The sequence below is a fragment of the Thunnus maccoyii genome, chromosome 22 (genome assembly GCF_910596095.1).
Source record: "Thunnus maccoyii chromosome 22, fThuMac1.1, whole genome shotgun sequence".
Lineage (NCBI taxonomy): Eukaryota > Metazoa > Chordata > Actinopteri > Scombriformes > Scombridae > Thunnus > Thunnus maccoyii.
The window spans coordinates 8,386,857-8,404,185 of record NC_056554.1 but is presented as its reverse complement, the minus strand read 5'-3'; the positions used below and the strand labels follow the sequence as shown (position 1 = coordinate 8,404,185).

Here is a 17,329-nt window from a genome sequence, read left to right as displayed (position 1 = left end):
TTCTAACCCCACTCCTATCCATCTTTCTCAAACCCTCTTTCTTTTCCACTCTCTGTCCTTCTCCTAATCCAAACACCTAACTTCTCCTACTAACCCTTTCTTTGTTAGCCGACCTTGGAGCCTAAACTCAAGGTATGTTCTATCAAAAATGCAATGAGAATGTATGATACACTTACCAGGGAATGGGGCAAAAGTAAAAACTAAGAAGACTACTTTTGTCTAGTCTGTCTTTGTTTATATGAGAAGCTGCATCATTAGTTTAGAATAAAGACTTAATATACAGGAAACTGCTAGCCTGGTTCAGTCCAAAGGTAACAAAATCCATTTATGGCAAGCATGAGTATTATGAGTGCACATGAGTAAGATAGTCCTTTATGGAATTCTGTACATTAATAATGTAACACTGGCTAATATGTTTGTCTTTGCTTCACTGTTCCAGTTCATTGAGGTCACTGTGAAATGTATTAGCATCCATTATTTTATGCTGGGATTGTGTTTGTTATGCTGAATTTGAAGCCTTCACTCTTGAATTATTGTTCATATGTTCAACATTTGACTGCTTAGTCCATGCATATTTACTGTATGCGCTAAACAAGAACCTTTTGACCATTTATGTATCAGCTGTGTTAAAATTTGCTCCACCCCACATTAGAAAATACCTTCTGTATGTGGTCACCGGTTAGTTGTTTGTGTGCCGTGTTTCTGTAAACCTACTTCCTCTGATAGTATGTGAGTGGGAAAGTTTTCTGTTGGTTGCCAGGCAGATCTTTCTCTCTTTTCCCATCTGACGGTGATGATGATGCTGATATTGATGACATATGTACATGAGTCATCGGTCACTATAATAATAAACACTCTGGATCATCCTCGTTGTTTCCCAGGATGTCTGTTTGTCTGTTGGACCATGAGTATGACCGCTTACCGCTGTAATTACAGTAGTTATGTGTGTGTTTGCCATCATGGTATCTTGCATATGACCCCATAATGATGATGCTAATGACATGTTGGTGCTGGCTCCTGTGCCATCATTATAGCTGCACATGAACAAGATCTTCATGCTGGCCAAACCATGTGGTTTGCAGCATCAAAACAACCGTTGCATGACACGTGTGCACAAACACATTATCCTTGTCTGTCTGTCTACAGTCTCATAATGGCAAGACACTGTAAAACATGTCATTAACAGCTTATTTCATATCAAACGGACCTTCTATATCGCCATGAGACTTCTGTGAAGAGTGAAACTTCTACAACACTTGTTTACACCAGAAGTTCTTTCTTTAAGGGCAGCTTGGAAACTGAATATGTCTGTTGGGATGCACCTGCTGCTGAACGTGACACGGAGACCAAATTAAATTTATTGGTGGCAAAGGTGACCAAGTAGAAACGAGCCCACAACTCATTTAGATCATAATCTGTAGTTTTCAGAGGCAGTATGGTAGAGCTTCAGTGCTTAAAGGAAAATTCCAGCAATTCAAGCAGGGTCTTGTTTTCATAGGTTTGGTGATATTCCTATCTGTAGTAATAATATTAAACTAGGGCTGTTGATTTTTCAAAAAAATAGATTGAACAAATTGGAAGACACATGTAATGGATTTGAATTAATGTTAAAGCAACCCATGTAGCCTAATCTTAAACTGCAATGTCGAATAGCTGTTCTGTTCATTAGCGTTGAATCTGTTCCAGTGACAACTATAACTAATGTAAGAGGAAGGCAGCTGCATTTTACAGTCTGCAAACACTTTTTTGCACAACTTCTCCATTTGTGGTGTCAAATCCTAAATACTATCTCACATTACTTCTCAGATGATCTGGTGTCATGATTATCTTTTGAGCACGCCTCCCTCGTTTACATCATTTTGCATTAGCGAAGACAACAATAGCCTAATTTAAACAGGTTTTACAACCGGCCAGACGGACTGACTGCTTTTAGGAACACCTTCCACCGGAGCACACTACATGGCCTGTTGTGTTTATACAACTTCAATAGATTATTACTAACTGAATGTCTATTTGAATGAATTTGACTGAAAATCAACAGCCCTACATTGTTCTTACCGTTGTGGTCAGACTGGTCAAGGAACATGAGCGTGAGGTTTTAAGCCGAACTTGAATGAACCCAAACCGTGTTGTAAACATCCATCACAGAAGAATTATTACTGAACTTCAGATGTGCTCGCTTTCACTTTTACCTTCAAATAAAGTGGTTTAAATAATCTGACTTAAACCCGCCTGGTCGTCTGACATCTGTCGTCTGTTTCTTGTTTCATCCTCTCCCATTTCTGCAATTATTGTGATTATAACTTAGAGAAATGATGGCCATAACTGCAGAAAGAAGCCCTTTTTTTTTTTTTTTTGCATAAACTGGAATTTTCCTTTAAGCGCTCAGTGGCCTCAGCAGCTGCTGGTTATAGAATTTATGCTCACTTTATCTCTCTTCGTGCAACTGTGCGTGTGTGTGGTGTGTGTGATAGATAGATAGATAGATAGATAGATAGATAAATATTGTTTAGTGTGTCCGTCTTCCTAATAGCTGTGTTTCTGTTGTTATCTAGGAGCCTAACAGCGGGCCCCCAACCCTGGTAACACTGAAAGTTGACCCAGATGGATTCTTCCTCTACTGGACTGGAGGGTCTAACCTGGTGAGACACACACACACACACACACACACACACATACACACACACAGGTTAATCTCAAAGTAGGCCAATTTGTCACCCATCTCACAAATAACACACAAACACAGACATGATCAAACACAAATGGGCCACTCTAAAGCAGACCACAATAGATTTTAATGTAACATAAGTGCCAACATGGATATAACTCTTGCTATTTGTTACTTTAAGTCTACCACATAGCCACGCCCCCTCTACTTCCATCTCTCTTTCTCAACCGTTGTCTCCTCCTCTTCTCTTCTTCTATCTCTTTGTCTCTTGTTGTGGTTTTAATCCGGTCCATTAGTTCAGCCAAAATGGGTTTGTCCTGCTCGTCTTTGCCTCCTGTTCCTTCTTGATGTCTCTGTGGTTTTCATCCTTTTAGTCCACCAACTCATTCACTATCATTTATACATCTGTCGTTCCAAACAACCATCCTCTCTTCTCCCTTTCTTTGGTGGCTGTGCGTAATCCATTAGTTCGGTAGTATTGGATTTTACATTTTAGGCATTTAGCTGACATGATTAGCCAGAAGCAATAAGCAGTGAGTCAGCAGGATGTGGCGTTTTTTAGAATTTGTTTGGTTTGTGGTCCTGCAGTGCGGATGTATTAAAGGTGTTTCATATTAACATTCATTTTAATATCAAATTATCATTATATTAATCAGGAAGTTGTAAAAATTTCCATAAACAAATCCCATATACAAAGCAGCCTCTCTTCTCTTTTTTTTTTTCATCCTCCCATCTCCTCTCTACCGTTTTTATCTATAGTTATCTTCCTTTTATCCTTCCATTTGTCTGTCCATCTACTTTATTTATATATATCTGTGTGATCATTTTGTGAGGCCTCTCGGATCAAATGGCATTTCAGGGCAGCTCAATTAACTCCCCACCTCCCCCACCTCAATCTCTCTCTCTCTCTCTCTCTCTCTCTGTATGTTTTTCTCCTTCACTCTCTCTCTCACACACCGTCTCTCGCTTTATTTCTGGCTGTCCATTTATCCAAATGGCATGTATGGAATGACCCGCTGATAGCCAATATTATCACTGCGTCGTGTCTCCATGTTTTGGAGTGTGTGTGTGTGTGTGAGCGGTGTTGTCTGTCTAAGTGGGCCAGAGTACATATCATTCTGTCTGTCTGCACGTGTGTCAGCATGTGTTCATGCATTCACATAACAGACAGAGGCTTTAAATACTCACTTTAATTCCTGTGTCTTGCCTGTGCATGCGTGTGTGTGTGTGTGTGTGTGTGTGTGTGTGTGTGTGTGTGTGAGGTATTGAGATAATAGGCCATTTGTCGCCTGAGGTACAACTGTGACACTGTTTAGCAAAGAGTCAGAGCGTCAGTCATTAAATCTTTTCATCATGACAACGAAGCCTCTCTACACACCGGCTGCACATGGTTTTAGAAAGACACGCAACTTGAAACAAGAGGTTGCTTAATTGGTAACATCACTCAAGTTTGCCGTAGAGTCACAAAAGGAAAGAGAACAGGAAACGGAGAGAGAGAGAGAGAGAGAAAGAGGGACCGAACTGCAGAGGCACATCAGCCCCTTGTGAACCCCTTGTGAGCGTGATTACAGAAATCTAAGTGACACATCTCTTAAAGTGACTGTGATATGTTTGCTTACTGGGATGCGGCCATGCAAATCATTGATTTTCATACTGCCGTGTCAGATTATATCTTGAAACTACAAAGACGACTTCCGTCTGCTTCCCTGGAAATGATAGAAAAAAACACAGCGTCAGTGCCACCTCATTTGCCTTGTGCGCCGCAATGTTTGTTTCTTCTTTCATTACTTACTTACTTACTGCTTTTCATCTTTGTTAATGTTGGCGTGACTGAGCTGGACTACGGCCACTATTATACTTCAGGAGCCAAAACGCAGCTCACAGTCGGCCTTGACCGCAGAAAATGGAATGACTCAAAACATCCAGACAACTAAGGCCAATTACAGACAAGTGTGGGTATTATTTAGACATACGCTGTAGACAGAGTCAGAGATTGGCATGAACTGATAATGGGAGTTTATTTTTGTTGATGTCCATAAAGTTGCATATCAGCACTTTCAAGTTTTTTTGTTAATAAAGCATGTCAGTGACTACCGTGGTGTTTTTGAACTGTACTTCCCAGAGGAAACTTGTCATTCAAAGCGTCTGACCAGTGCTGTGATGTTCATTTCTTCAATTTTTCTGTGTATCAAGTTTCGACAATGACGCAGGTTTACATTACAGTAGAAGTGGAAAAACCTGCCTTTTGGCTTCACCTCAAACCTCGCTCTGATCTCCTGAAGCTTCTCTACACCGATCCGATGAGAGAATAAGCACACCTGAATGTCTAGATATGCAGCAAAGTCTGTGATTCCAGCTTTCCCAAAGTGCAGCTTTAATTCAGCTTTATGGCTCCCCGGGAGATTTCGAACCAGAGCTGAAAAGAAAGAGGACACGGCAACACAGATATCCAGCTATTATTAATGAGAACAGTTAATACGTTTTTACACAGATGACAAGGGTATTCTGGATGGAACCCATTTCTCTGAATAGCGGTACCCAAAATATTTGATCTCCAGTGTAGTTTTTATTTTCGCCGCTCTGCTCTGCTTATTACTTAAGATGTCAAACGAGGTTTCGGCTTCCTCTTTTCCATTCAATTGAGATCAAGACCTATACGTGTATGCTTTGGGAAATTCAGGGTGCCGACGATCAGTGAGTAGGACTGAAAGTTATTTTTAGTATCTCTGCAAAGACATGCAAGGACAACAACAAGTCTGCAACTCAGATGTGTCACAAGAACTTTTGCGATGCTCGACCTAGGAGATAAAGAGGAAGGTGAAAAGGACTCAGCACTGACACAGCATTTTATTTAAGATGAGGCAATCTCTCAATCTCTGTGGTTGTGATACATACACTCTCTTTTCTCCAGCATCTGAATAAAGTTAAAGAGGAAACTAAGAAAATCATCGGTAATCCTAGATTGTAGAGGCTCAGACAGGTGATTTGAGCCGCACGTTTCCCATATCTCAACGACGTGTGCGACACCTGAGCGGCAAGCGAGCTGATTGGTTGATCCAGCTCCTGTCAAAAGGCAGGTTCGTAATGGAAAAACTCGTAAATGTTATACTTGATATCCGTTTAAGCAGGTTTCAGCCTTTTTTCCTTGTTCCATCCAGCATCCTTCCACTCTGAAATCTGGTTTATCTCATTCCCCTCCTACATCCTTTTGTATATCCATCTGATTATCTGTCCTTTCACCTTTTCCTCAGTTATTCATCTTTGCTTATCCCTATATCCCATCATCCGTCCATTTTCTTTCTCTTCACCAACCTCCATCTGTTTCGTGTCACCTTCCTGTTAGGCCTAACTTTTTAAGTATCTCTACCGGTATATTTTCATTTGTCTCTTTCCCAACACCTTTTCTTTCAGACATTATTCACTCTTCCTCTCTTGAGAACAATATTCTTCCTGCTCTGACAGTCAGCTGGTATGTCTTTTTTTTTTTCTCTCCATCCCTCCAGAATAATCTTCAACATCTCCTTCTCTCTCCCTCCTGTCTCCATCCTTTCCTCCCATTTTTCTCAGTTATCTTTCTCTCTACATCTTTATGTAATGTTACAAGGTTTCGCATACAACACTGATGTGTGTGTGCGTGCGTGCGTGTGTGTGTGTGTGTGTTTGTGAGGAGAGCCCAGAATTTCCCATAAAGCTTGAGTCAGTGGCGATAACAACCAACTGTCGCTGACAGACACACACACACATGCACACAGTGGCTTGGCAGTGAAAGGAGGGAGACACGCCCCACATGCACCAATCGGCACTGTTTTTCTTTCCTTTTCACTCACTCACTGTCCTTCTTTCTTTCTTCCTTTCCTTTCCCCGACTCTTTAAATCTGTCCAATATTTGCACCTTGAGATAAAAAACACATTTTTGCAGTTACACTCGTGTGATTTATTACAGTATTATCGCCTGGGTGTTCTGCTTGTGTAAATCGAGCAGTGTACACAAGGGATGAATTTAGCAAAAATATTTAAAAGTAATGACAGCAGGACTCACTAACATAACCTCTAGGCTGAGTGTTGGTGTAACATGGTTGATACAGTCTGATTTAGCACCTTGGAGAGATTTACTCCCACATTGCTAATTTATGCTGTTAGAAGGCAGGTTTGTTCCAAGCTGTAGCTTTAATTAAACAGTGCATATTTCACCAGTTACCAAACTTTAAAACTGTTTATGTCCAGCAGCCGCCCAGAACTGACATGATTTAGACCATAGAAACCCTTTTGGTAGAGATGTTTCCTACAGGAAACTGTTTATCACATTAACATACAGTTCTCTTGTTGTGTTCATTTACGAAAATCTAAGCAATAAAAACCTGCTGGGAACTGCTGTAACCCCCTCAATGACCTCTAAGGACCGATGGTATCCAGTTAGGAAAACTAATACTACAACCTCAGTACTTTTTGTTGGGTTGAGGCCTGCTGAGGCGAAATGCAAAGTGGATGCCAGTGGCTGAGGGTTACACAAGACCCACACGCACATCCCAGATCCACACATCTGTTACAACATACAGTGTGCTTGCACCCTCCAGCTAAACCCGCTGTGTGTGTCTTTTTTTTTCTGTCCCTCTGGCCAAACTCTCCTCTCCAACTCCTCCTTATATTTAAATGAGAGGTTTTAGGTATCTAGCAGATGAGCAGATTGTTGGAAGTAAAGTAAAAGCAAGGCTGATTCAGATAGAGGAGGCTTTGAAAGGGCTGAGATGGGTCTTAAACTACAGCTGGCAATCAATCACATTGATCAAAAAAGTTTATTAAAGGATTACTCCTATAGGTTTGGAGGGTTAGGCAGCTGTTGTTATCTTAGATTCACCTTCCAAGAGTCCTCAAAACATCTATAGAAACTCCTCTTTTTTGCCATTTTAAAAAACCACCTTTCAGGTTAGCAGTGGTTGTGAATCTGATAGATAACAGATACAGATGGCTGACAAATTAAAGGAGAAAACAACTGAAAGGTTTTGGTTCACCACAAGCCTCCAGAATCACTTCAGTGTGTCTTGGCAGATAAAGATATTAAACTAAGTGTCTGGAGCTCTACTGGAGGGATGAATAGCAATTCTTCCAAATGATTTGGTGAGCACTGTCGTACATGTGGGTCCCAATCTCCCATGGGCGTTCAGTTTGATTGAGATATGATTATTCACATCATTTCCATACTCCTCAAAACCGTTCAGTGACTCCCTGTGCTCTGTGGATGGGAGCTTCTTTTCCTATCACTGCCTTTAGCCAAAACTGATCAATATCAATCATCAGTTATACATGTCACAGAGCATGAGAGGATGTTAACTGTTAAATGTTGTACCATGCAGCACCTTTTATGGAAACGTCTGCATTTGTAATGTTTCTCCACTCATTTATTCAGGATTTTCACTTAACACAGGATAGTCTATTAGCCTGTTTTGAGCCACATGTGGCCGTACCTGCCGAGAGGAAAAGCTCATTACTGCTCTCTGCTTCAACCGTCATGTGTCAAGAGCAACTCCCAGAAAGAAAGACTAATTTAAAATATGTATTAAAGTTCAAAACTAGAAAGTTCAGATTCATACAATGCCCTTTTTAAAAAAGATCTTCCCAAGCTACCTTGTGCAGGATACATGTCAAAGCAATTCAAGTTTAAATACTCATACTGGTCCTATGTTGCAGATTATGATGCTATTTTCTTTGCTCTGGATCGGTGGTTTCCCATTTATTCTTGTCAATAAAACTTTCATCTAACACTGCCTTCATTGGACAGTAAATATCTGTGTTACAGCGAAGAGAGACAGGACATAAAAGCGTGATGTGTTTTAAAGAACAAGACACAGTGTAAAGCCTGGTCTCCAGCCAAACAGTGTTAACCAGGCCAGATATTATTCATGGCACCTTGTTTCCCTGTTCAGAAACATTTCTGCAAAAAATTTTCCACACCGCTTTTGCCAGCACACATGATTTGTCAGCTAAAATGTAGTTTCCAATAAACGAACAGGAACTATTTTGATGTAGCGCTGTTTAGCCGATCCGGGCGGAGCGCGGCCTCACCTGCCACAGCAGGATGATCTGAAATGCACCTGGCTCTGCAGCTAATCCTCCCCGCCGCTTTGTTTTACTTTTGGCTATCCTCTCTTTTGCACTTTAGCCGTTTGGCTGTTATCCTGTTTCTACATTGCTAATCCACCTTCAATTTGTCTTTTCTCTCCACCCTTTCCTTCCCCAAGTCTCACTCTGTGTCAAGGGCAGCTGGTAGCCGTCAGACACATGAGGCAAAAGTAGTTCCTCTAATATAAACTGAAGGATGACATTTCCTCCTTCTCTGCTCTCCATCTTTTTTTGCCCTTTGTCATCCACATTGCTATCTTCATTTTCTCTCCATCTCTGTTTTTTTTTCCTTCCGTCTCACTTCTCTGCTCTCATCTTCTTCTTCTTCATCTCATCAAAGCATTTTCTCACATAGTCCCCTCTCCTCAGAGTTATTGCTCCTTAATTTCTTGCAACAACACTTCTAATCTCCCTCACTCTCTCTCTTGGCGTGGGAAAGTGGGCAGGAAGTTGCTCAGACGGGGAGATGAGGGGTTCTGGGGAATTTGTTGCCCCTCTTCCTTCTCCCCCCCTCCTTCCTCCTCCTCCTGTTCCTCCTCCTCCTCCTCCACATTTCCCCTTTTCTCTGAATTCCCCTCTCTGTCCTTCTGTCCTTGCTCACATCCCTCTCTCCCTCCCTCCCTCCAAGGTGTACAGGTCATGTCAATAGCACCTGAGCTTTCAGACATTTGCCCTCAGGGAAGCAACTGAGTCCCCACAGAACACCAATTTAACCTCTAACGGATGGATATTGATTTCATATACTTTGACCAGATTGAGGGGCGGGACACACACACACAAACCACAAACAAACACTGCTTTAGTGTATCAGTTGTTACCTGTGATGGGATTTTAACAAACACCTGAGGGAGCTGCTCCAGTGTCACAGATCCTGTGTGTCACTGGAGTTGCTGGAGGTGTGGAAGTGACTTGAACCGTATTAAGTCAATATGAGAAGAAGTGGGTGTCATTTGTTTGTGTGTGTGTGTGTGTGTGGGTTGGGGTTTGCAAATAGGATTATTGTTTGATTTTCATTATTGATGAACATGTGTAATTTATTTTTTTGATTAACTGTCTCAAGAAACAGAAATGGACTCGCTCATACACTTGTTTGCAGAGAGTTGGATGAGATTGTAGGAGAATGATAATACTTTCATATGGAAACGAGGAAATGGCTACCTTGACTCCTGACTCCAGGAAATCAGTGCAATCAGCCAAGAAGTAGTTCCAGTAGTTTATGCTAAGCTAGGCTAAGATTCTTCTGGCTCTAGCTCATCACTCACTGCGCAGACATAAGAGTGGTATTAATCTTCTCATCTAATTCTAATTCTGGGCAAGAAAGCAATTTAGTATCTTGCAAAATTACAAACTATTCCTTTTTAATGTAGAAAATGTCAGCTGACGTCTTCAACTTGCTTATTTTGTACAACAAATCTAAAGATATTCAATTCACAATGATATACAACAGAAAAACAGCAAATTCACACTTTTGATAAGCTAGACATGTATATCTGTCTATCTGTTTGATAAACTGCATTAAACAATTCACTCGATCTAACTTCATAGACTCATTTTCTGACATGTGACTAAATGTTTTGTCATTGCTTTGTAATTATCAATTCGAATGACTTCACCGCCCTCCTTTGACACACTAGAACCATACACAACTGAACTGGTAATACTGGAGTGTGTGTGTGTGTGTGTGTGTGTGTGTGTGTGTGTGTGTGTGTGTGTGTGTGTGTGTGTGTGTGTGTGTGTGTGTGTGTGTGTGTGTGTGTGTGTGTGTGTGTGTGTGTGTAGTGAGTAAAAATGAGCTGAATTAATCAAGGCACAATTGTTGGCAAGTATAAGTATAGATCTAATAGAGATTACCTCTCTGGCTTAAGTCAAACATCCACAATAAATTAACATAACAGAAAAAGGGGTTTACATAACACACACACACACACACACACACATATATGCACTGTAGGTCATTTTTGTGCACGCAGCCAGTGAGTGGATTACAGGGGAAGTTGAGTGTGTCAGTCGATAATGTGACAGCTTCCTCTCTCTCTCTACTTTCTTTTGGTTTCTCTACTTCACTTGGTCACGTTTTATTTTCTGTTGACATTATCTGTTAGTGCACATGGCAGAGCGCTCTTCATTTTCTCTCTCGCTCTCTCACTCTCTTGCACACACACACAGACACAGACACACACACACACACTTACACTGCACCACTGTAAAAACACATACACAGCTTAGAAATTGAGTTCTTCACCGTATGAAGAACTGAGACACTACTCGGTATCAAATCCATTGTCCTACGCAGATGCTTCCTCCAAAATGTGTGTGTTTCTATATGTGGGTGTGTGTGTGTACACTACATAGTGCTCTGTTGTTCTCTCTGCTTAGCTAATGAAACTGCCCTTTGTGTGTATCAGTGGCAGGCCTGAAAATCCATGCAACTTTAAAGGATAAGTCCAGTTTATTACAACTTGGGTCTTATTTTCGTAGTTTTGGCCATCATTTCAATCGCAATAGCAACATTGTAGTCACGTTAACTGCTGAAATCGAGGGAACACGACACAGTCTGACCGGGCATGAAACATGAGCAGTCAAACAATCACACAGATGTTAAACAAACCCCTCACTTAGCCTGACTTATTAGAAAGAGAAAGTGAAGGCGGATGGTAAAATTATCACCCAAACTGTCTGCTGAAAACGTCCATCACTGTTTACAGACTGACTCTGTGCTTCAACATTCACCAGCAGTACTTGCTGCACTTGTGCGCACAGTTTCGGGTGAACTCACTTTCTATTTTACCCCCAAATAAACAGGAGCTATCATTTCAAGGTGTAGTTTGACATTCATATATATATATATAAATATAAAAAAGACATATGTTTATTGGCGTTGTTACTGAGAGTTGGGTTAAAAGAATGAGACCACTATTCATGTCTGTAAAAGAGACCGTTAGCTTAGCTTAGCACAAAGACTGGAGGCGGGGCAGGGGAGCACAGCTAGCCTGGTTCTGTCCAAAGGTAAATAAATCTGCATACCAGCACTGCTAAAGCTCACTATTTACCAGGTTATATCTTGTTTATTTAATCCGCACAAATACTGAAGTGTAAGAACGACAATTGAGGAACCGTGAGGCAATTAGCAGGTGACGCTTCCAGTATTTATGCTAGCTCCAGCTTCATATTTAAGGTTCAGACATTCAGAGTTATCAATTTTCTCACCTCACTGTAGGAAAGAAAGCGAATAAACATACTCCCAAAATGTTGAACCATTCCTTTAAACAACTCCACTGCCTTCTTGTGTTACGTTTCATGTTTTGTCTTTCCGTGTGTGTTTCTGTGTGTGTGTGTTAGTGTGCTGCGGGCGGCTGCACATGTGGGTTTGTGTTGGAAGTTCACTCCCGCTGATCTATGTGTGTTTGTGTTTTGTGAAAGATTTATGATCGCTGCAACTATTTTTGTTATGTGTGAGTTTTCATGCGTGCTAGTGTGTTTGGTCCATTCCAGCCTTTATTTATAAGCGCTTCGAGACATTTGGTATGACTGCTTTATTTATGTGTGTGTGCGTTCTCTTGATGCTCCAATTTGTTTTTGCTTTTCCGTCTCATAAATGATGTTTTTCCTCCCTCCCTTTGCGTTCAGATGGACTTCATTTCTCTTTGATGTTTTATTGTTCTCAGTCTATCCATCATCTCTTCTTCTTCTTTAGAGATTCTAATATTTCTCCGATTACAGATCAGAGTTTTGGCTAAGTGGCTAAAATGTGAATGGTAATGTAGTCCCCCTCCTGTTTACTCTCCCCATTTTCTCCCTCTCCAGACCACAGAAATACAAAACACCTGAATGAGGGGCAGAGTGAGATCCTATTGATATACACAAGAGGAAATATTACGAGGTGACACAGAGATAGAGACAGTTATAGAGCTGTCTTATGCTTCACAGCGATATTAAGTGCCCCCTTCCCTCTCTTTCTCTAAACACCTTGTCAACTTTCCCATCGCAGCCATAAAACAGTTTGAAGTTCTCTTTATTTTACTTCTACACTGTTTCTGTTCTTTAATTTCATCTTCTGTCCACTCAGCTCCTCTCCTCTCTCCTGATTTCTTAGCACTGATTGGCCTGTTGGGTCACAGCCAGGCGGCAGAGGGTGGAGACGTATGCTGTCCTGGCACTGTGCTCGTTAGTGTGTATATGCATGTGTGTGTGTGTGTGTGTGTGTTCAGGAGGATCAGTTTCCTATATGCCGTCATCCTGTGCCATTTGATAGGAGCCGTGATTGGTCATTTGAGACATATTTAGCTGCGGTGATCTTTCAGACGCATACATAAGAGCGTCAGAGGAAAGGAGTGGCGCTCTCCTGATTGTTTTGTTGCCCTTTCATATTTCACCAATCTGGAGAAAATGAATGGAGGAGAGTTGCAGGGGCAAGAGGGAGGAGGGGAAGTGGGAGTCAATCAAAGAAATGAAGGAAGGAAAGGAGTGTATGTGAAAGTGTATGATGAACTAATCAAAGTGCACAAACATTCACTGTTCTGGTATTTAGTGCCTAAATATAGACTGACCTAATAAATGCTGTTGGATCAAGAAACACTTATGAACTCAGGAGTAACAAAACAAAATGAAAAGCTGCACTGTAAGAAGTTACTGATGAGAAGATCGATACCACTCATATCAGTCAGGGAAATGTAAGTCTGCAGCCAGCGGTTAGCTTAGCATGAAGGCTAGAAACAGGGTTCATCCTCTTTTGAAGTACCTCCTTCAGTGCAGAAATAAGTGATTTGCACAAATGTTGAGGAGTCAAAGACAAACCAGATGATCAGAAACCTGGATAATGTCAGAATCATATGTACAGAGATCTTAATAACCAGGTCAATGATGTAAACATCACATCTCAAGTACAGCCAAAACCACAATAAGACTCAAAACTGAGGTACTAGTGTACATGTAAACATACTCTGTGATTAATTACCTTTATATGTCAGGTAATTAATTAATTGAGTGGATTAGCCAAAAAACAAACACTCCCATCTTGTTATTACATGTGCTGCTGCTCCACAAAATGTATAATATCACAGTATAAAAGTACATTCTATGATGGACAACATATAGTGCTGATGTGGAGTTTTAAGATTGAAGCTGTCTAGTTTGCAGTCAAACATAGCAGCGAGTGACACTAATTCCTGGAAATGTCTTTTTAAAGTTGACCTTGGAATCAGCAGATGTGAAAACAGTCTTCCCACAAGGTCCATTTAGTTAGTAGCTGTTCTGGAGCGTTTCGATCATATCACATGATCTTCTTCAGTAGCTGGACTTCGCCCAGTTGTCATGGGTCTTCAAATTTCCATTGTCATTCCATTTGTTCTGAGCACTTATAGACTTCTTGTCCATATTGACTTAAAAGCTGAGATTCACAGCTTATTCTTGATCTGGGAAAGAGCAGCTGAGAAAACAAACTCGCCATAAGGTCCATTTAGTAGCTGAATCTTTACCCTGAATTGCATAAAGCTTAACTAAATAAATAGTGAAAGTTTCATCAGATTATATAATATACCACTATTTGGCTGCAATAGTGCATCTGCGGTTGATTAAAGAAGATCTAAAACATTAACAGTGGCGGTTTCGGTATGTCTTCCTTGGAAGAAGGAGAACGACGAGTTTCTTTATGGCTCAATAGACCAGAATGCATTGCAGTAAGACATGCTTTGTTGTGAGCGAAGGGTGGATTACATGGGCAGGTAGCTAAAATACAGTTTTTAGAGCCAAGTGCAGCAAGTTCACGGCAATTACTAAAAGGGTTGTGGGAGTGCATTCTGGGAAATGTAGGAAGTGACTAACTATGGCAGAAGCACCCACGGCAGGCTGAGGGAAAGTTCTTCAGTCCACCAAAAACAGTAAATTAAAGTAAATTATAGCAGTTTATCACAACATGACTCCTGGAAAACTCTCACCCAGAGTAATTTGGAGCAATAATGAGCCTGCAGCTGAGTCTGAAGTGATAAATGGAGTGAGCTGTGTTTGGGCCTAGCATTGAGAGATGAGCGGACCGGTACAGCTGCCATGACTAGCTAAATATTACACACTCAAACACACACATACACACACGCTAACTGAGCAGAAGGCCGGAATATGTTAGGAATGTGCTCTCGGAGATGACCGACCTTCACACGGACACATGCACCCTGTCGTGTGCTTAGATACACAACTATGGGCAAAAACACACACGTATCACTTCTCACACTTTTCTGATCACATGCTAATGCATTTGTACTCGTCCTGAGTGAAGATTCGCCCGTGAAAAATCGCTCACGCTTCCGTGTCACATGCATCTAATGTGCACCGACTTAAAAGCCTTTTCCACATGCACACACACACACACACATACACACACACCCTGTCTTGCTCAACAGGTCAGGATGTTTCACAAGTTGAAACCTGCATGTCGAGGATATGCCTGTGTGCATATTGCTGCATTTGTGTGTGTGTGTGTGTGTAGTCTCAGTTAGAAAATGTTAACTGTCAGAGACACACACACACACACACACACACACACACACAGGCGGCAGACAAAGTTGTAGTCTCATTACTGTGGTCTCCAAGGAGTCACCATGGCAATGGCAGAATGAAACCACGGCCTGTGGGAGAGGAGGAGGTTGTGCGTGTGTGCGTCCTACAGACCCAGAAGCAGTTTATTCCCCCAGGAAGTAAGTTATTCTCCACAGGCCAATCAGAGGACAAAGTTTAAGACAGAGTTTAATCCTATTGGTAGAACACTTTTGACCTTTTTTACTCGCAGCCTATCCCAGGGGAACGGACAGCCAGCCTGCAGGGTGACGACATCACAGCTAGAGTGAAATAACGAAAGAAGGAATGAGGAGGATGTGAGTTTTTATACCAAACCCCAGGATAGTGAGTTTTTCTTTCTTTCCTGTTGTTTTTGGAGAGAAAATATGAGTCAAACATGAGAAAAACACAGACTAGGAGACCTTTTACAAACTGACAAACAGTTGCAGACAGGGAATAACAGGAAGAGAGACGTAAACATTAGATGTTTTTTCATTAGTGAATCAACTTAAAATGGAGGAAGAAAAATATATAGTATGACCTAAAATATTCATTAAGTGCCACATTAAGCTGCAGATGTGGGATGAGTGACATGAATGAAGTAAGAAAGCTAAGGGAATGAGTGAAGCGCTAAACAAATATTTACAGTGTGTGCTCCTCTGTGTTTATGGCTGGGTTTATGACCACACACTCCCTCCCTCCATCCCTCCCATTCCCGTCCCTTGCTTCTTCTCTACTTCCAGACGACAGTCTCCTCTACGTCATCCATCTGTGTGTGTGTGTGTGTGTGTGTGTGTTTTGCTTGTTTTGCATGCGTGTTTGTGCATAGATGAGGGTGTGTAGAGCAGATTTGCATTTTTGATGCTGTAACACAAAGATCCGTGAACGTTATGTCTGTGTGCTTGTTCAAAAGTTCTCCCTAAATATCAACTGTTTCTCTCAGTCTGTTTTCCACAGTACTCACATAAAGACACACACAGAGTTTGTATGTCAGCCGGTTGTGTTTTATGTCCAGAGAAGCAGGGGAGTCTGATAAAGATAAATAAAAGAAGATTTAATGGAAGGAGGAGAAAGGCTAGACAGAGCAGAAGCTTTTAGCCTGAGGAATTAATTTCTACACCGACCTTAATGTTTTCTTCTTGTTCCTCATCCATCTAAAAGAATACTTTTGTTCCCTCGGTATTTCTATTTACGGCTTGTTACATTAAATGCAAACAGCAGAAAATGTATTAAACTGGATGGTGACGCCACCATGGCGCATGAACATGTTTGCCCCTGTTATCAGTTAAACTATACATTTCCTGTTCACTTTTCTTCATAAACATTTCATAATTGCTGCTTCCTTTTTCCCTGATTTACAACAGTGATACTGAAGAATATTTCAAAATAATAAGATTATATAGGCAGCAGTTACTGATTAATGTTGAATTTCTGTCCTGTATATTCACTACTCAACAAGTGATGTTAGCTGCTGACACGAGTCCTCTGACATCTGTCTCTCTTTTAGGAGGTAGAGATTCTGGACATCAGCACCATCAGGGACACCCGAACAGGAAAATATGCAAAGCTACCAAAGGTTGGTAATGTGTATGTGTGTGTGTATGTGTGTGTGTGTGTGTGTGTGTGTGTGTGTGTATATGTGTGTGTTTGTGTGTGAGAGAGAGAGAACCACAATTGTCAATCACCTGACTGTACACACATACAGTACTCATATCTTCAGATACATTTATTTAAAAAAATGTTGCAATGTTTACACTTTTCTATTTTATTTTAAGTTATCTTATCCGTATATGTTTTTTAACAGCAAAATCACAATTCTTCTGTTTTTGTGCATTTATTGTGCAATGTAAACGTATGTGAAGCCCTTTTCAATTGAACTGAATTGAAATTTAGGAAGACGCTGTCACCTCCTGCTGTTGATCACCGTCTCCTCTGACCTGAGATGTGATGCTCAAGTGTTACTGTCACCAAAAGATGTGTGCGTGTACTGAACGTGTA

At 41.1% G+C, this 17,329-nt stretch overlaps 1 protein-coding gene across 1 annotated transcript in view; it reads left to right on the top strand.

Moving 5' to 3' along the window:
• The window catches only part of plcb3 (phospholipase C, beta 3 (phosphatidylinositol-specific)), a 51,291-nt gene that overhangs the window by 11,763 nt on the left and 22,199 nt on the right, over nt 1-17,329 (top strand). Inside the window, exons 2-3 of the mRNA XM_042400959.1 lie at nt 2,556-2,642; nt 16,839-16,907. Coding sequence (XP_042256893.1) covers nt 2,556-2,642; nt 16,839-16,907 — 156 coding nt within the window. The remainder of the gene's footprint in view (nt 1-2,555; nt 2,643-16,838; nt 16,908-17,329) is intronic.